The sequence below is a fragment of the Dermacentor albipictus genome, chromosome 6 (assembly GCF_038994185.2).
Source record: "Dermacentor albipictus isolate Rhodes 1998 colony chromosome 6, USDA_Dalb.pri_finalv2, whole genome shotgun sequence".
In the NCBI taxonomy this organism is placed as follows: Eukaryota; Metazoa; Arthropoda; class Arachnida; order Ixodida; family Ixodidae; genus Dermacentor; species Dermacentor albipictus.
Window position 1 is genome coordinate 115,470,964 of NC_091826.1, and position 20,524 is coordinate 115,491,487.

Here is a 20,524-nt window from a genome sequence, read left to right on the forward strand (position 1 = left end):
GAAAATGCGAGCGACGGCGCTTCTGGGACTGATGACCTTAGTGAATGTCTACTGTTTGTTTCTCTCCTTAATCGCTTGGCGTTGGGTATAAACAACGGCGTGCGCATGGGTCAACTGAAAGACTAACTCATAATTTATAGAAATCTCTTCTCGGATGTTGCGCTAAATGCTTCAACGCCGATCCATGCCCTTGGAGGCTGATCATGGTGGTACGGACTTACCAGGTGGCGACGTGACCATGTCAGAGTGGCCATGCCAAGTCCCTTCACTAGCAGGCTCCGAGATGGTAGATGAGTCACCCTCGGATGTGCTCGATGAGTCACCCTCGGATTCGGTCGACGAGTCACCCTCGGATGTGCTCGATGAGTCACCCTCGGATTCGGTCGATGAGTCACCCTTGGATTCGGTCGATGAGTCGCCCTTGGATATGGTCCATGAATCACCCTCGGGTGTGTCTTTTGGCGTAGCCTCGGTCGTGCGCCAGTGCCTGAGGATTACGGGATCCCAATCTCGGTCCTCCAGACTTTCCAAGTTAGCTGTGGCCAACAGCTCGGTTGATTCGGACCCTTGAATGTTCAGCACTGCAAAGCAGAGTCGTAATCGTTTCATAAATTTAAAGGTTCAAGCACGGGAAGTGTTATTACGCATCCACGTTATTTTTCATGTCTCTAACACGTACATGTCTGCATGCCTCCCCTTCCTTGTTATATCGCTTTTACGATAGTACACAATACTCAACGTATTGCTCTGTTGTTTCATGCTTTCATATTCAAATAAAAGCGTACTTAGAAGGAAAATGAAAAAAGGAGGAGTCCATGTCGTCTTCGTTTTTATTCTTGTCCAAAGTTCGCTCTTTTTAAACCTTTTCTTTCGTACTGTTTAACCGAACAGAATTAGCTGATGTCAGCAGCGAGCAACAACGTAACTGTTGAATGTCACGCAGATATGCGCATAGTGTTTTTGGCTTTGTTGTCGAGTGGCTTATTGGTAAAACAGTGAACGTAATAAGCGTTCTACCTCTAAAGCGCCGTGCAGGGCCACTATATATTGCCCTGGAGCTCGCACAGTGTCAACACTGAAAGAAACATTCTCGGAGCATTCACAATTTGTAACGTGCCTTTTCTCCATGATATGGAACCGTGTCATTGCTGAAGAACGACGAAGAGAGCCTTCGCTGATTACTCTTGAATACCACACATCAAGTTCCGCAATAACGTGTAGTTCACTGGCTGACGTACACAGAGGAGGTGTTTCTTTCTTTTTTTTTTTCTCGTTGCATGGCTGATCGATGATCACCCCAATGCTAGACTGATGGCACGCAAGTCACTGTTCGTGTCATCCCAACATTCTGAAAATATCGGGATTCTTGGCACGTCATCGTGAAGGCCTTCCGGTGTGGCGGAACTACAGCATGAACTCGGAGGGAGAGCAATAGCGGCCCGCATGTCGGTCTTGTCCCTCTGTTGCGCGAATTTACCAGCGCGCTCAATACGAGTGGCAACAACCGACCCTAAAACCGTGCCGTGTCTGTAGCGATGCTCTCGAGAAAAAAGTGGAGAGGTTGTCGCCGTATGAGTGAAGCGCACTGCTTTCCGTCGTCTGCTTTCTTCGCAGAGGGATAATGCACTATAGCCCTCCGAGCAGCTTTCAGCCCTTTGCGGATATAAAAAGAAACAAGAATAGTTACGAAACTATGTCAACGTGCGCCATGGCGACGTCACCATCATCAGCACCAGCAGCAGCCTATTTTACGTCCACTACAGGACGAAGGCCTCTCCCTGCGATCTCCAATTACCCCTGTCCCGCGCCAACTGATTCCAACTAGCACCCGCGAATTCCCTCATTTCATCGCCCCATCTAGTCTTCTGTCGTCCTCGACTGCGCTTCCTTTCTCTTGGCACTCATTCTATACTGTTAATGGTCCACCGGTTATCTAACCAACGCACTACATGACCGGCCCAGCTCCATTTTTTTCTCTTAAGTCAACTATAATATCGGGTACACCCGTTTGAAACCGCTCTTTTTCTGTCTCTTAACGTTATGCCTAACATTCTTCATTCCATCCCTCTTTGCGAGGTCCTTAACTTGTTGTCAAGCTGCTTTGCGAGTCTCCAAGTTTCTGTCCCATATGTCAGCACCGGTAAAATGCACTGGTTGTACACCTTCCTTTTCAATTATAATGGTAAGCTTCCGGTCAGGAGCTGACAATATCTGCCGTATACGCTTCAACCCATTTTTATTCTTCTGTGAATTTCCTTCTCATGATCAGCGTTCCCTGTGAGTAATTGACCTAGGTAAACGTACTCTTTCACCCATAGCAAAGCATGCTCTGCGGTAAGGGCTAAGAATTTGCGCGCTGCTTTGTGGGCCACTGTACTATCGCTCCGCGAAGAAAGCAGGCAGCGTAAAGCCCGGGGGTATGTACACTTCTGGAATGGCGAAACCCTCTTCCCTTTTTTCTATACTCCATTTCACAAGCTGGTTGCAGCAGGGTGCAAGCTACGATGCACGCGGTGGCGGTGTCCCGGCCCAGCGCCAAATAGAACGCTCATTGCACGATTGGTCTATCACTGCAGTTGGTATTGTTGTGCGTATTAATTTAGGACTCCCTAGGAGGCCTTCATATTAATTATCTTAAGCTGTTAGCTTTATTATTGCAGTTTCTTTTCTTTCCATCAAGACTATTCAAGAAATAGAACCTTCCACATTTGAATAGTATGCTGCAAATATGCCGGAATCAATCCATAGCTTCACCACTGATTCGAGCCTATTGTTCGCAAGGTACTGAGACCCTTTATGCACGCAGTTAAACGAACGTAGCATGTAAACTCAAAAAAGACGAAGGCTTCCTGCGAAGTAGTGCGCCGTCATTGGCGAACATATATCGACCCCCGGAGCGGTCGCGTCTTGTGCACGCCGTTCTTCCAAAGTGCAATGTTTCCCGAAAGAAGCGAAGACGTTCGCTTTAAATGTCTTAGAATCACTTCGAAATAAGTGTGGGGAAGAAGAAGACAATTTTCTGGTGAAGAGGGCAGCACAACTCACGGAGGTAAGTCAGCGGACGCTCTACGAATGGTCGTCGGAGAAGGGAAAAGGGGGACAGAGTGTTGGCACCGAAGAAGCGTTCTGGCGGAAGAGATCGTGAGTGCAAAAGAAAGCTAGAAGACTTTGACCTGGGGGTGTTGCGAACGGTCATGCACAGCTTTTTTCCGGAAACGAGATCCCTACTCTCGTCAAGCTGATGCGCCACTTTGAAGGGGACAGCGATGCTGCCATCCCTATCGACGGTAACTATGCACAAGAGGCTGAAGCTTGGCTTCCACTACCAGAAGTGGCCTCGGAATGCACTGCTCATCGAAGCGACGCACGTCGTGCAGTCTCACCATGCCGTTACCTGCATCAAATTGCGGAGTTGCGACGCCAAGGTAGGCACATTTTTTACGCGGACGAAATGTCGGTGAACCCCCGCCACACGAGTAGTCAAGAGTGGGTTGAGGAAACGGTAGATACACTGCATCCGGACTGTCCACGGGCCTCCAAAACCCCAGTGGCAAAGGTATTATTATTGCCTGGCTAGAAGTGCAGGATAAGTGTTTCGCGCAAAAAAAAGCTCACGCGATTATCACGTGAAGATCACTACGAAAAGTGCTTCACTGAGAAATTGCTGCCGCTTCTGCCAACTGAAAGTCTTATAGTTATGGACAATTCACCTTATCACTCCGTGAAACACGAAGAGTTGCAGGGAATGAGCAGCCTCAAAAAGAAAATACAGGACTGGCTTTCTGCAAGGGTGTTGCGTATGGGTAGGACATGGTAAAGGCTGAGCTCATGAAGCTCGCCGAAAACACTATCACGGGTGGAGGCCGATACCGAGTGGACTGTATCACTGCAGCATCAGGTCACTTCGTTGTACGCTTGCCACGCTATCACTGCCAATTGAAGCCGATAGAGCTGGCATAGGGTGACGTCAAAGGTTTCGCGGCCAGGGGAAAACAAGACATTCATTATGCATGACGTAGATCCGCCAGTATGGCAGGGGATGCAGCGAGTGCTGAGAAGTGGAATGACTACGCGTACAGCACGTCCTAGACGACGACTCGATGAAGAAAGTGGATCACATATCACATCATTCACAATGCTGTTGGCAGCCTGGACCCAGAGGTGGCAATCCTCGGAGAGGGCACAATGAGTAGTGATGGCACAATCTCCGCTGATGAAGACGACTTCGCGTGCGAGGAGGATGGCAGTCGCCTTCCACGCCCGCGCTCGCACCATTGGAGGCAACACACACACCGAATACACACACAATTGTGTGTGTATTCGGTGCATGTTACGCGTGTCTATTTAAGTGTGCATAACGTTCAAAACTATACCTGTCTTGTGAGGCCTTCCGCTCTGAAGGGCTTTGCAATAGGTTAGACAGCTGTAGCGCTTTTTTTTCCGCGGCGTGGTAGTTGTCGAACATACTTGTTTGTTAACTCAAATAGGGGTGATGATAGGTTGCATGAGTACGGCATGAGGTGTGAGCCGATCTTATGAATGAACTTCGTCAAAAGTTTACGTAAATAACTGGTTATGTTCAGGACCGTCCTGTTAAGCAGCAAAATGTTTTGAACCCTCAGTTCTACTTAAGGGGGTTGTTTTCTCCTTTTACATGTTTTGAGTTGGCTGTTTCTGTGCAGACAGAATTCATGTTTATTACCAAAGGAACTGCAAATATTTTAGTGTTAATCAGCATCGACCGAAGTAGACGGTTCTTAAACAGCTTTCTGTGCAATAAGTAGGCCACCCTACAGACCACATTTACGTAATGCAGATAACTTTCTCAAAAGAGTCTGTGTATTTTATGTGCATCTTTCTGAAGTGCACAAATGAAAACCTGTCCCGTTGGGCGTTCTTCATCTCTGCATATGTTAGACAACTGTCTCATTGTTCTTCGTCTCCTTTCTTTTTCAATGACATGGTGATAATTGCTAAATAAACCTGCATGTGCAATGAAGAGGTATCCCGAATATATTAGGATGTGCGTTTCGCAGTGGCTTTGTAATGCTGCTGGAATAGCGTAGCGGCTGCTTCATGGGTTACGTTAAAGCGGCCCATGCAATTTGTATCAAAACTGCGACTGACAATTATCCATGGCACCAGCGGAGATACACATCCCCACAGTTATGTATTCATCGCAGCAGAGCCACATTACGCACACTACTGCAAAACCGACATCAACGACAGTGCAAACAGACACAACCGACAATAGCAAATCCACCACCAAAGTTTTCACACAGACGCCCACACGCCTGCCTGCAGACGGACAAAGTCAAACACAAACCGAGCTCGAATTAAGCCAAACATGCGGTACTAAACCTGCCAAACAAAAACACACCCCACGTCAATATACCCGCAAAAAGACAAGTAAATGACAGCCATCGCAAATCAGGAACTCTTCTCTGCCACAAAGCACCGAATTCCTACAGGCGGGAAAACTTACCAAAAAACATCCGAGCTACACTTCCCATCTGAAAACCTACACAATCTGCACAAGGAAAAATATAATCCTAAAGACCTCACACTGAAGGCTGTACCAGCACTAGGAACACTCCCACCACACAATCGTGCAAACTGGCAAACAACATTCAACAATGCCTCACTTTCACTTTTGAATATCCTCAAGGAACACTGCGAGGAACAAATCAAAAGTTTTAGACACAAACTTCTGAACATAGCCCTGACACAGGATGAGAAGAAACATTTAGACCATTACGACGAAAAACACTCTAGAAAATTGGTTAAAAAGCAAAGGAAACAAGCAAACTTTAATCAAAAGACAACCTTCCAGGCAAACAGCCACCTCACGTCAACAAGAGGGACCTCGAGTCTAGAAATACCAGATGTGATGGAAACTTCCACAAAACTAAATCAGCCCAATGTTGTAGACATTTCAAAAACATTAGGTAAATAAGAAATAGGCGCGCTCAGCAAAGGCCTAAACTTTTGTCCCACTAACAACGCAATAAATGAATTCGAGCTTCACAAGGATCTCTCATAATTTTCCCGACGAATGCGGATCAGACACTTTTTCGCAGACACACCAGACACCGGGACGACACCACTTAGAGCCCAATCCACTTGGACTCCCGAACCAGAACAAGCCATAGAACTTGACATATACCTTAAAACTGGCAGTAAAGAAATTATAAGCCAATCCAAAACATCTAAGCGACCTAAAAACGTTACTGCGTCGCAGAGTCATATCATTTCAAATCTTAGTTGCCGGAATCACATTGTTATTAAGGAGGCAGATAAGGGTGGAAGTATAGTTATTTAGCCAGCAGCAAAATACAAGCGCGAGGCTTACAGACAACTAAACAACCCAGACCATTACCGTAAGCTAGATAACGATCCGACATTATCCTACACAGGGACAATTACCAACAGGCTGAAATCACTTTTGGCTGATGAATTGATAACACCGTCAGAATACAAATTTCTTAAACAGAGCAACAAAACTGCCGGGCGTTTCTACCTCCTTCCAAAAGTTCATAAAATTCCATCCTCTGAACTACACACCACTATTATCCTAGGTCGCCCGATAGTATCAAACAACAACACCCCGACAGAGAGCATCACCACATTCCTTAACCACTTCCTTGGTGACTTTCCAAAAGCACTTCCGTCATTTGTACAAGATACGTCCCACCTGCTTAGATTTAAAGAGGACATTAATACTAAAGGCACACTACCCCACAACATAATTCTCGCAACACTAGACGTCAAGGCCCTGTACACCAACATTCCAATACCTGATGGCCTATTTTCGATAAAACAAACGCTGTCTAAACACAATGCACAACACTCTACTGAAGTCTACTTGTCTCTCCATGAATTAGTTCTAACACATAACTACTTCGAATTTGAGGAGAAAAGCTACGTACAGATACATATGGTACAAGCATGTGTTCTCCTTTTGCACAAACCTAAGCGAATATATTTGTGGGAATTATAGAAACAGATTTCCTATCGTGCTGCACTGACAAGCCCCACACATACCTACGATACATAGACGACATATTCATAATATGGGGACATGGTCAGGACAGTCTAGATAAATATGTAGCACTTCTAAACTCTTTTCACCCAACAATAAAATTCACATCAGAATCTTCAACTGAGCGCATAAACTTCCTAGACTCAACAATATACATCGACAATGTGGCACTAAAGACAACGCTGTATAGAAAACCTTTCGACAAGCAACAGTACCTCTATAGAATATACGAGCCACCATCCCAGAAATTGCAAACAAGGCATCTTTAAAGGCCAAGCCACACGACTACGTCCCGTTTGCGTTGAAAACCAAGACTACATAGATGGACTCGATCACATTAAAGAAACCCTATCAAACAGGAACCACCCAAACAGTGACCATCAAAAAGCCTACACCGCTCCAACCAAGCATGATCGAGCCGAGGTCCTCAAGCCCCGCCCGAGAATCACAAGAACAACCACGCCTCTTCTTAGTACTAAATTCTCAAACGCACCCCCAAACGTGAACAACATCCTCAGTAAATACTACTCAATTGTCCCCAGCAACCAGAAACAACAAGATTCTTCCGACATGCCCAGAATAGCCTACAGACGCAACACTAATTTTAAAGATATTCTTGTACATGCCAAACTAAGGACAAAGACGAAGTTGGGAACCGGTCCCTGTGGCCGCCCCAGATGCTCTGCATGCAAATATATTCAATCTACTACTACAGCAAAACGTACAGTGTCGAATTATTCACGCAAGGTGACTTCGGGTTTCACCTGCACATCAAGCAACGTAGCCTAGTGTCTAGAATGTGCCGCTTGTAGCAAACCATGCATAGGTGAGACTGGACAACAAATTCATGCAAGACTCAACGGTCACCACGCGGATACAAAACACATTTTACCTAAAGCAGTAGCCAGCCACTTCAATGAACATGGTGATATATTCGACAAAGCAAGGCTCTTTATACCACAAACAAATTTCCGTTCACTTCGCGAAAGGAAATATAGGGAATCATACCTCATACACAAGTTTAATTGCCTACACCCGACGGGAATTAATTTGGCACGTGGCAACTTAGGCTCTTTAAAAGCGGTAACTTAAATCTGAAACTCTTATATCATCAACCAAGGCACAAAAGACATTATGCCACCAGCTAACATTAATACCTTAAACTTACCTATTCCTCCATTTCGAACACTTTTTCCTGCCTACTACTCACTTCAACATACACTTTCATGTTTTCACGTTTATATCAACTGTTTTGCATTTATATCGACTCCCTTTTACCAAGTACACCTGCCCTGCCGCTTCTGCGCACCTCTACCTCCTATTTGTTTTTCCGGTTTCGGTTCCCCCCCCCACCTTTTTTGGTCTGTTTTAATTATATATATTTTTGAAACACCCTCACCAACACATTCCAAAGTCCCAGATGCCAGCATACCTTTTTCGTTGCCTCAGCCACACAGGGTATCGCCATTTATGTATACCGCCGTAAGGACGCCTACGTTGAGCTACTGGAGCTAAAGTATCTTGAAAGACCATGCCGCTGCCTTCCAGTTACCACATGCATTGCACTCCAGACTCCTTGTCGACATGTTAACTCCTTCAAAATTATTCGACGCATTTGCTGCTACGCTACTAAAGTCAATCTTTCAACTGATGTATTTTTGCGTCTTTTTTGTTACTCGCGTACTGACCGCCTGACCGGCTCTTCTAAAGCCACAAAAGCATGCCGCCAACGACACCCCTGAATGCTCCCTAACCTCTCGCTTCCCCAACATCCTCCCGTGCCCCCTTTTTTTTCTTTTTTCCCTCTTTTTTTTACTCTTGTTGTCCCCTCTTCGTTCTTTTTTTTTCTCTCCTTTGCTTTCTTTCCTTTCCTCCCCGCCTTCCCACTTTCCCGCGGTTCTTGTCTCCTTGTCTTGGGAACCACCTTCACAGACGTCAGGCGACGGCACTCATTCTCTTTGAAGTCTCTCCCTTTACAACCATCCGCCACCGACAACAACTGCACGTGACGTCACTGTACACCTTTAAAGCTAACACGTCGAGGTTGACGAGGCCGCCTTCCAGAATGATAGGTCCTCCTATCGAAACGTTGGCCAGCTATTCCATCTGTCGGCCCCTTTCTTGGTTTTGGATTGAAAGCTACAAGGCATTCGTGAGAAAGTTGGCTTTTCTGCATAGCATATTCTGCTGATGGACCACGCCTCGAAGAAATCCCGCGGTGTAAGCCATATACAGCTTCGCTGTAAAGCGACACAATACCCATAAAAACACAACCAACTTTACAACACAGGGGCTACTTTTAGATGTTTTAACGGCTTCCGCGAGTAGCAATCGTAGATCGCGGACACCCGCTAAGCACGCTAAGGGCGCAAACGAACAAATGTACTACGTAAACAGTGCGGTGCAGTGTATTTGGTGTTATGCAGCGACAAAAGACTAGCGTAAAAACAGAAAAAGTTCATAAAAAATTTTGAGCCAGACCCATTCGGATTCGAACTTCTCGCAGTACGGGCGTTCAACCGATTAGGCCACGGCTGAAAGCGAGCGCGGACTAACACGATGCGGAAGAGCTCGCCTTCCTGATTGGTTGAAATACGGCCTGCTTTCCCAGTGCTGCGACGAACTTGTGAGGTGGACGTATGAGAGCGTAGCGGCGGCCACGGCTCGCTTGTTGCAGCTCATGTTGAGCGCGAGTTGCGCCGCACCTAAAGGCCATGCGAACTCCCTACTTTCAAAGCACCATGCACTCATCTCTGTGGCCCAGTGACTATGACGCTGCACTGCTGAGATTGCGGTTCGATCCCAAACACGACGGTGGCACTTCAATGAAGTCAAAATGCAAAAACTCTCGCGTAGTTGGATAAAGGTGCATGTTAAACAACTCTGGGTGGTCGTTATAATTCCGGACTCGCCTCAGCGCACGGCCTGCCTCGTAATCAGGTACTGTACTGCCACGTGCAGCCCCAGAATTCTTTTTAATTCAATCGGACAGAGCTAGGGTAAACTTAAGGAATACCCACGATTCCAAACATCTTCTTCTAAATGCTTTCTGCAATCCATGTGCGAACCGGAACGATCGATGTGCCTTTACATGCATTTAGAAACAGTGCCTATGGTAATACGCGAAAGCCTGCGTCTAATAAACGCGTAATCTGCATACTGAAGGCAATACTTATCCTGTCCACGCACGACTTAGCAAGGGTGTACTTAAGGCACGAAGTGGCTCATCAGGTTTTTTTTTTTCTTGCAAGTTTAAAATGCTTGACGAGAAGCCCAAATCGCTCACTTTACAATTGCTTTCTTTTTTTCGGCTAAAAGTCATAATCAGCGGATCCTTATCAATTTAGTTGTTTCAGAGAAATGCGAGAAAGAAATCTCAGTGCCCTTCCACTCTATGAAAAAGGATGACCAGCGAAGCTCTGTATGTGGGCCCCTTAATATCGAATTGCACCTCCGCCGCGAGTCGGCCCGGCATTTCACTATCTTCGGAATCGGCCCACGTGTGGCCAGTGCTTAACGTCAACTTCCTCTGCCACAGGTTGGCCGGCGATTGCACTATCTTCGGGATCAGCCCACGATCAGGGAGTGCTTAACACCTGCTTCACTTCTGCCACTGGTCGGCCGGCATTGCACTATCTTCGGGATCAGCCCACTATCCGGGAGTGCCTAATACCTGCTTCACCTCCGCCGCAGGTCCGCCTGCATTGCACTATCTTCGGTATCGGCCCACGATCGAGGAGTGCTTAACACCTGCTTCACCTCTGCCGTGGGTCGGCCGGCATTGCATTATCTTCGGGATCAGCCCACTATCGGGGAGTGCCTAATACCTGCTTCACCTCCGCCGCAGGTTCGCCTGCATTGCACTATCTTCGGGATCGGCCCACGATCGGGGAGTGCTTAATACCTGCTTCACCTCTGCCGCGGGTCCGCCTGCATTGCACTAGCTTTGGGATCAGCCCACTATCGGGGCGTGCTTAACACCTGCTTCACCTCTGCCGCGGATCGGCCGGCATTGCACTATCTTCGGGATCAGCCCACTATCGGGGAGTGCTTAACGTCAACTTCCTCTGCCGCGGGTCCGCCTGCATTGCACTATCTTCGGTATCGGCCCACGATCGGGGAGTGCTTAGTACCTGCTTCACCTCCGCCGCAAGTCCGCCTGCATTGCAGTATCTTCGGAATCAGCCCACTATCGGGGAGTGCTTAATACCTGCTTCACCTCCGCCGCAGGTCCGCCTGCATTGCACTATCTTCGGGATCAGCCCACTATCGGGGAGTGCTTAATACCTGCTTCACCTCCGCCGCAGGTCCTCCTGCATTGCACTATCTTCGGGATCGGCCCACGATCGGGGAGTGCTTAATACCTGCTTCACCTCTGCCGCGGGTCCGCCTGCATTGCACTATCTTCGGAATCAGCCCACCAGCAGGGAGTGCTTAATACCTGCTTCACCTCTGCCGTGGGTCCGCCTGCATTGCACTATCTTCGGGATCGGCCCACGATCGGGGAGTGCTTAATACCTGCTTCACCTCTGCGGCGGGTCCGCCTGCATTGCACTATCTTCGGGATCAGCCCACTATCGGGGAGTGCTTAATACCTGCTTCACCTCTGTGGCGGGTCCGCCTGCATTGCACTATCTTCGGGATCGGCCCAGGATCAGGAGTGCTTAATACCTGCTTCACCTCTGCCGCGGGTCCACCTGCATTGCACTATCTTCGGGATCCGCCCACTATCGGGGAGTGCTTAATACCTGCTTCACCTCCGCCGCGGGTCGGCCGGCATCGCACTATCTCCGGCATCGCCCACGTACGGGGAGTTTTTTGCTTACGACACGAAACTTTTCTTTGAAGGTAGACGTATACAGCTTCTCTGTAAAATAAATTATGGAGTTTCACGTGCCAAAACCACGATCCGAATCTGAGGCACACCGTAGTGGGGGGACTCCGGAAATTCAGACCAGCTGGGGTTCTTTAACGTGCACCTAAATCAAAGTACACAGGCGTTTTCGATATTTCGTCCCCATCGAAATGCGGCCACCGTGGCCCGAATTCGATCGCGCGATCTCATGCTTAGCAGCCCAACAGCATAGCCACTAAGCAACCAAGGCGGGTTTTCTGTAAAATAGCAGCTTGGGCTTGTTGGTTTGCCATCCTGGTGTTAACAGCGCAAAACGTATACTGGATACTAGACAAGAAGACTACACCACAAATGCTGCTGCACAGTTTTGCAGCGCTTGTGGTGTCGTCTTCTCGTCTCGTGTCCTGTCTGCGCTGTACGTTCTGCGCTGTTACCACCAGGGTTTTCTGTGAAATGCACGTGGCAGTATATTTTGTTACTGGTTAGCTGCAGAACTGTTTAGCTCCAGGAGGCTTTACAGATCTATTCCACAGATCTAGTTCAATTGCCCTGTATCAGTATTTGAGGAAAGAGAATCCTGGCAATTGCTCGGCCTTCAGAATGAATACTCTCTCTGCGACATGACGGGTTGTTGAAGTCTGTATAAAATATATATTAATAAACCAAATCACTAATCCGTCTTCCTGACAAATGCGATGGGTCTACGAGGGCGTTCCTGGAAAAATCGTCCATGTGTTATAATGTCGACGCTAGCCGGATGAGAGGAGGTGGTGCTTCTGCGCAAGTCTGGGATCTGCATCGATTGAAAGGTTGACTCTTTCTACCGTGGTATATATTTAAGCAAACGTCGACAGTGAGTTAAACAGGTCCTTCCGTGACCGTGTCCTCACAGTGTTTCGTTGCGCGCCCCGCTGCACTCAGCCATCGAACGGACGCGCAGCCACAGCGAGTGAAACGAACGAAAACAGGAAACGGCCGCCGCTATTGCCGAGGGTCGGCTGTGCCTTGTTACGAACGGCCTGCAAGTGTACCGACCTACAAAATTTTCCCAGCCAGCCGCAGCTGCAGGAGTGGCGATATTCTGAGAACCAGACCTTGGAACACGCCCGGCCCACTGCGATGACTCGCTCTGGGAAAACAACAATATGCCACGTTGCCAAGCGAGCGCCGCTAGGATGGCTAGACGCATTCGGCGGGCTAAGTATATGTTAGTAGATTCACCGTCACCGACACGGCTTGTTTGAAGCGGTGGAACTCCTGGGAGAAGGTGTCCTGTGGCCGTCTCACGGGGCTTAAAAGTCATGGACAGACGCGGCGGCCATTGTCTGCGGAGTCAACACTGGGATGAAGAGGCGCCTGCTCGGGGCAAGACCCGTGTCTGCAAAAACCGTCTCACCTTGGTGTGGTCAGTGAAACCTGTGCGGAAGTGAGTGTGTAAACCCTCCCCCTCAAAGGCGGGTCGGCTACGATGACTTTGAGTGCTCCGAATCGGTAGCACGTTGAACGGCCGTTTTTCAATCCCCTAGGGATCTAGGAAGGACAGGGTGTTTATAAGCAGCCGTGGCGCGGCTGCTGGGTGTGCATTCCTCTTTGAGTCATGCTAGACTGATGAAATGTAACGTTCTCATGTATATTGACACGATTTCATCGCGTGACATGAATGGTGTAGAACTTTGTGGAAGACACGCGGGTCCCATCAATTAATCTGGAACATTCGACGACTGATCTATAAAAGGCGACGCGCTTGACCCGCTGATCAGATTTTCGACGATCGCCGAGCGTGTTCGCCGCTTTCGTTGTGCTATAAATGTAGCCTGTTTTGTGGGCACAGGTTCGCCCAATAAAAGCTAGTTTTGTATTCCACCGTACTGCTTCTTTCTTCACCGTCACTACCACGTGACAATATACTGTAAATAAATCAGACATTCCTCGTTCTAGATAAGAACAAGTCTCTCCCTTAAACAACGTCCTCAGCATGGTTAAGTTGGACGACGGCATGGGCCAGCTACCATCTATTTCATGTTCGAACCCAACCATTACAGCCTGACGAAAAGAGGTGAGGGTAAAAAAGCTCAGCGCCAGGTTAGTGAATGCCACGATTTGTTGACGAGTACGTAAGCGCCACGTCAGGCACCTCCGACTCGGCGCAGCCTTGCAGCCTTCGTGTGACAATGCACCCACCCACGTAAAAACAAAAGAACAAGTACGTCATCAATCTAAAAAATTATCGCTATAAAGAAATAGCCCTGCAAGGCACTCATCAACATGAATATGCTATGTATTTTTTGCTGTTGTTTCATCTTCTACCACCAGGTGGCACAGTAAGCGGCTGCACTCCCGCCGAGAGCGTGAACGCTCAGCCTGGCTCAGCCAGCTCAGCTAAAACACATTCTCTTTTTTTTTTTCGCTCAGCAGCTGGGGCGGAGTGGATGCGCGCGAGCGGAGCGGGCAGCAGAAAGCGTTCTGCTAAAACTGTCTAGCGTAATTTATTCTGCGACTGATGAATTCAAAGTAAAAACTGGGAGGTGAGGTTTACTGAAGGTTTGACTCTGGAAAACAGCTTCAAACTCTTAGACATGACCTTGGCTTTTCTCGACGATCGTTAATGTTGGCAATACCCTCCTAAATCATGAAAACATTAGCTGAACGCTTCCTTCACATTTTAAAGTTGCAAAAGAACGAAATGGCCACGTCGTGCCTTAAATCCGCCTTCGCTAAATTGTGCGCGCGCAAGGTACGCATGAGCTTCGTTTGAAGGATACGCGTTCGTGAGATGCAGGTTTTTCTCGTGTTTCTGATTGCTTCGGAAGGCTCCTAAAGGTACACTCCTAAAATAAATTCTCTTCCAGTTGGCACGTGCTAGAGAATCGTGGTCATTCCTTACATTGACTCGGTCACAAGAAAGCCGGGAGTCGATACGGGGCCCTCGTTATGCTTACGCCTGATAAAACGCGTGGGAAAATATGCCGTCGTCGAGCAAAAAAAAAAAATACCGGTTCAGAAATACATAAAAAAACTGTCAAGGGTCCCGTAAGGCAAATGTGGTTCGCAGAATGTCCAATAGACGTAGTTTATACAGTTCCTTTCCTTTTTTTTTCTTTTTGCTTTTTTTGCGATAGCTCCTATGTCGAGGGTTATTTCATTAATGAGAGACTACTGGAGCGTGAATGTTGGTTGACCGGTGGAACACAGGCTACAATTAGTTGCACTGTCGCGATAACCACTGTACTAAAAAATTTGCAGGCAGTGCAGTTTTCTCGAAACCTAATAGCGAAGAAATTCGCTTTGTGGTCGAGGCCTGGCATATTATCGATAGGGGTAGTACGCGCGTAAGTCAGCCTTCATTTATCGGACACAAAAGAGCCACGCCTTATCTTTTGCCAGTGCCCACACACGTCCACGATCAACACGTTGGCACTGTTTTTTCTTCAGCATGCGCAGATAAGTTTTTGTCTTATTTTCCATCATTGTGCGACCTTTCCGTTTTTCTTTTTAATTTTCTTTATTTCATCCATGCCGTGGACTCAAGGTCCACGCAGGGTGGGCCCTACAAAGAAAAATAAAACAGGAACAAACAACAAAACGAACACCCACAATGTAGCCACATTACCGTTACCTCGCAGGCTGACCATCTGATTTACTGAGGAAATTCCAGTCATATCTGTGATCCTTGGGAATAAAAGGAAACAGGTCAGTGCGTGAGAAATATGGCGTGAGTGCGTTTCATTGATGGTGTCGGGTGGCTGTTAAAGGTTCTAAATATGTTGATGAATTCAAAGCTAGTTTTCTATTGTGAAGTTCGGAGAAAAATTTTTGCGTAGACGTTTGCCTTCGTACTTGTAATAGTCGCGTGTCATTAGGTTCCATTAATTTAGAGAGATAGTCTAATGCAGCAAATATGTTAAATACAGAACCTCACAACCTTCCTCTAAATACGCTCAAGGCAGCCCATTTAGTATAAAGGTTCCCGACATTCATGGACATTCTAGTTTCCGTTTGTGTTCGGTCCTTCTCATTTTTCGTTTTGTCTTGTGTCCGTGTTTACGCTGTCTCCCTTACACTAACACGAGCCAGCTGACTCTACTTTCTATTCTAAGGAAGTTTCTTATGCGCATTCACTGCCTGAATGTCCTTGTCGACCTCTCCTCGAGGGCGGCCAACTGGTGCGCTCCACGGCTCGCAACAAGTTTGTGACCCCTGCTTGAAGGCAGGAATGCTTCACGTACCTCCGTGCACGACGAAGAGGCCGGCCACGACAAGCACTCCGAGGACCATGAGGGCCAGCGCGATTGCGAAGACCAGCTTGAACATCCGCGCTTCAGAGCTGTCGAAAGAAACGATCGAGCAGGGACCATTGAAAGAAAGAGCGGACGAAATAATTAATGAATTAATAGGGTTGAGCTTATGCATCAAGAAAACTTATACATTGAAGTGCGCAGAGAGGCATTTGGCTGAAGAGCCAAAATCAAAGAGGCCTAGCTCATAGTTTCTTTGGAAAAGAAAAACACGCGCTCACTTTCCCTCATCATCATCAGCATCAGCATTATCATCAGCCTATTTATGTCCACTGCAGAAAGAGGGCCTCTCCCTGCGATCTCCGATTACCCCTGTCCTGCGCCAACCTATTCCAACTAGCACCCGCAAATTTCCTAATTTTGTCCCACCACCTAGTCTTCTGCCATCCTCTACTGCGCTTCCCTTCTCCTGGTACCCATTCTGTCACCCTAATGGTCCAACGGTTATCTAATCTGCGCATTACATGACCTGCCCAGCGCCATTTTTTTCTCTTAATGTCTATTAGACTATCGTCTATATCCGTTTTCTCTCTTTCTGTCTCTTAAACTTATGCCTAGCATTCTTCGTTCCATCGCTGTTTGTGCTATCCGTCCATACACCTGTGAAAATGGCGAAGCTGAAATTATGTCGTGAAACTTTTTTTAACAGTAAGCACAAGCTTCATCGCTACGCACGATTGATTGATTGATTGATTGATTGATTGATTGATTGATTGATTGATTGATTGATTGATTGATTGATTTTATGTGCAAAACAGCAACGAATATGAGAGGCCCATCTTACCCCGCACTACGTCACCGTGTCGAGCGGGCTCAATTTCAACAGCGTCGCGCGTCACCGCTGAGACACTTGTCGAGAGTCCTTGTAAAATTTAATGAATAAAGGAACCCGGCATTGATTAACATAAATATTCTTGTCGATGTCTTCGATGCGGACTCGGGCGTTTTCTTTTTTCCTTCTTCTGGAATATTTTACATTCGCTCACAGTTACTCGCGATGCTCCAAGAGGTTCTGTGTTATCCGTTCTAGACCACAGCACCCGAAATCGTACAAAATACGAAGACCGAGAGAAGGCAGAGGATTTCTTGAAAGTCAGTGCCTTGGCGTGCCTCGCCTCCTCCGTCTGAGTCTTGGTTTTGCTCTACTGTTCTTAATTAATAGCCCAGATTCTTTAGGGCTGCGTGCATAGCTTGGAGCGCAGAGGCGCAAGCGATAATTCGTTTGAAAAGTGTAAAAGAGTTACAATGTGGACCTGCTGGTAGTACATCATGACGCACTCCAGTAGCGCAAGCAAACAGACACAAGACACTAATACACACACGAGGCGCCATTGTGTGTGTGTCTGCGTCTTCTTGGATGCGTGAGCTTGCGCTACATTTCATTTTTTTTTTTTAGCTTATCGTTTCCAATCTTTTGTAAGTTCTTGTAAGCGCATCTTACTTACTGGTCGTTGTCACCTTTGGAAGCTGAAACGAGATAAGCAAGTAGCAGCTTTTTTTTTTTCAGCCAGCATCGTTGTCCTTCGTCTTAGCACTCAGTGACTCGTCATTATTTTCTCCAAAAAAAACTCGGCGAGACCTAACGAATGCTCTGTTTCATATTGGCCATAGTTAACCCGTCAAATAAACAGGCACGCTATAAATAGGCACATAAAGTACGGAGATGTACAGTCTTAACGAAGTCACGAGGTTCGGTAATTGTGTAAGCTGTAAGGAGCATGGGTTGGAAAGAAAAGAAAGTGAACGGTGCTTCTTCGTTTCGGGCTCGGAAAGCTGGCTTTGACGTCAGCCTTCGTGACGTGCTCCACAATCAGGCATTTATAATAAGGGCACGACGGACGCAGGAGCACAGTACGTACAACACATACATAACCGCACATACGTATATACACACACACGTATGTGCACATACCTAAAGCTCTGTGTCAATTCCGCAGACATGTGCAACGCACAGGAAACCACCGGAGCGAAGGCTCCCGCGGAATCCCGAATCTGCTTCGCCCTTTTTAGCTCATGGAAACATTTCCACGTGAACTACTCTGCTTACATCTTAATGCGGTGTCACACGGTCTACTTTTCATTGCGAGCAAGGCCGAGTGAGATCGAATTTCTCGATCGCGAATGGCTTGTTTGCGCCAGCTGCGAGAGGAAGCCAATCGCGATAGAAAATTCTTATCTGGAGCGGGCTCGACCACGATGGACAGTGGCCGTTAAAGTATTAAGTAACCCAGATGCCACGGACAAGAACGAAAGAAGCTACGTGTTTACGCTTCTTTTGTTTTTGTTCGTCCAATATTTTTAAGTTATACGAACTCGCACAATATCAATTTTCAATATCAAGTCGCTGTAGGACAATTTTCCCCTTAATATAAGCGCTTAGCTTAGACTTTAGATACGTTCTTCAAGTCACACTAAGCCTTGTTTTGTTCTTCAACGACACGATACGGAAACCTTCAAATGTCACCAACGATTCAGATATGCATTAGTGTATTCTGCGCTTTCACGAGGTGAAACAGAAGTAAGTTTTGCTGACACAAGCCGCGAAAACATAAATTACCCCCTACCTACACAGCCAGGCCGCAGGCAGTCTTGTTTGTAATCGAGACAATTTAATTTCATATGGTAATTTCTTTGCTAAAAATCTTTGGCGCTCTGGTTTTATTCTCAACAGAATATATCAAGAAGACTTCCTGTTGGAAAGACCAGGATCCAACTCCCTATGCCAAATTTCTCAGAGTCGGGCATCGATTGTTCAAGGAAACGAAACGAATAATTGAATAATTAAGAATTTTATCAGTGAACATCTAACTGAATAATACGCGGTTGGGTACTCAAGGCGCATCTACTAATGCCAACGACGAACCACTTGCACTGGCAGTAGTGATGGTGCGGAATCATCAGAGTGTGCAGGTAGCACTGAGCGATCAGGCGTTTCGTGGCTCGTATTCCGGGATGTCAGATGTTCACGAAACAAAACATGAAGTGTCAGTGAGCTTAGAACGACAGAAAGCTGAGCTAGTTGGTAAGGATTCATTATGCAAAATAGAAGTGAGGCGTGCAGACAGGGCACAAGAGTAGAGAAGTGGACAACACGAAGTAGACAACACGAGCGACAAGAACGTGTGTGTGACGTATGGGTGCCAAAAACACCGCATCACAGGCAGCCGAGCATGCAAGAGCAAAGCACACGCTGCTAACTGTTCCGCAGCGTTTTGAGCACGAGAACATCAAGGTGGTACACCTTGATGTTTTACACCTTCGGCGGTGTAAAAAGAAGAGCGGATGACGCTTCTGCGAAAAAATAGAGCCACGTGCTGTTGTGCAACAGGTTGTACGCGCTTCTTTCAAGCTCGGCACACCAGTGCACCACGCATTTGCCGCTGTACGTCCACAAAGACTCCTCAGATTCCCGAAATACGTGTTGCTTCCTTTCTGTGCGTTCATTGCTATGCTGCCATGAAAGGTCTTCTGGAACTTCCGATCTTCCTGCAATGGCTTCTCGCCTGAGAGGCCGCAAACAAATTGCTGGAAGCAACGTTCTGAAGTCTGAAATGTGCGTGCCTCTCGACATGGCCGTGATTCGTCACAAACAGATTCTCTAGGCAGTGCGTTTTAGGAAAAATGCTAGAGGTTTTATAAGTAAGAAATATCACAGGGCAAAAGGACGACAAAAACAACCCACAGCCCAAGACGATTTCAATGGCGTTAGCATGCAGGGTTTCAAAGGGTCCCTTCACCATGTGTATCCCGTTTCTTGGGAACAAATACTGATGTTGGCAAGTGACAGATCGTCACCAACTGCTTCCCTATTGAATTAATGTTTCAAAACTGCACAAAAACGTCTGTCCTGCCACTTAACGAAATAGCGCTACCTACTGAGAATTATTTTATGGCTGAGCGAAGGCACGAGGCTTCTATTTTGTGACGTAGTACTGCAGAGCCCGCGCCCACCTTCGCTGCGATTCAGTAGTTTTGTGTACCAGACTAGCACCATGACACGTGGAACCGCGTCATTTAGAAGATCGTTTTACTGTAGAAGAGTTAACTGCTGGGCTAGTTGGCGATCTTGCATACTAAAAAAATTTTGTGCCAAAAAACAAAACACACAAGAAAGACGACGACGCCACGAGCTTGTCAGTTCTCTGGGTTACGGGTAAAACTTCTTTTTTTTACAGCGAAGTTGAGATGCGATTGGAGATCGTTGTTCACCGCGTTCCTTCCGTTAAGGCCGATCCACACGATTGACCAAATTGCTCTTTTGGACCGCGGTCCGCGCATCACATGATAGGACGTCCCCAGTTCGTGCGGACCGCCGTTGGCCAGCGCAACACC

At 47.1% G+C, this 20,524-nt stretch overlaps 1 protein-coding gene across 5 annotated transcripts in view; it reads right to left on the reverse strand.

Annotated features, from left to right (window-relative positions):
* The window catches only part of LOC135908321 (uncharacterized), a 129,636-nt gene that overhangs the window by 97,866 nt on the left and 11,246 nt on the right, over positions 1-20,524 (reverse strand). For 2 of the 5 annotated variants that reach the window (XM_065440079.2, XM_065440078.1), the window contains 3 exons: positions 17,638-17,659; positions 16,124-16,221; positions 222-581 (listed from right to left, as the gene is read on the reverse strand). In XM_065440079.2, coding sequence (XP_065296151.1) covers positions 222-581; positions 16,124-16,221; positions 17,638-17,659 — 480 coding nt within the window. The remainder of the gene's footprint in view (positions 1-221; positions 582-16,123; positions 16,222-17,637; positions 17,660-20,524) is intronic. The other 3 variants (XM_065440082.2, XM_065440080.2, XM_065440081.2) reach the window with 2 other exon arrangements.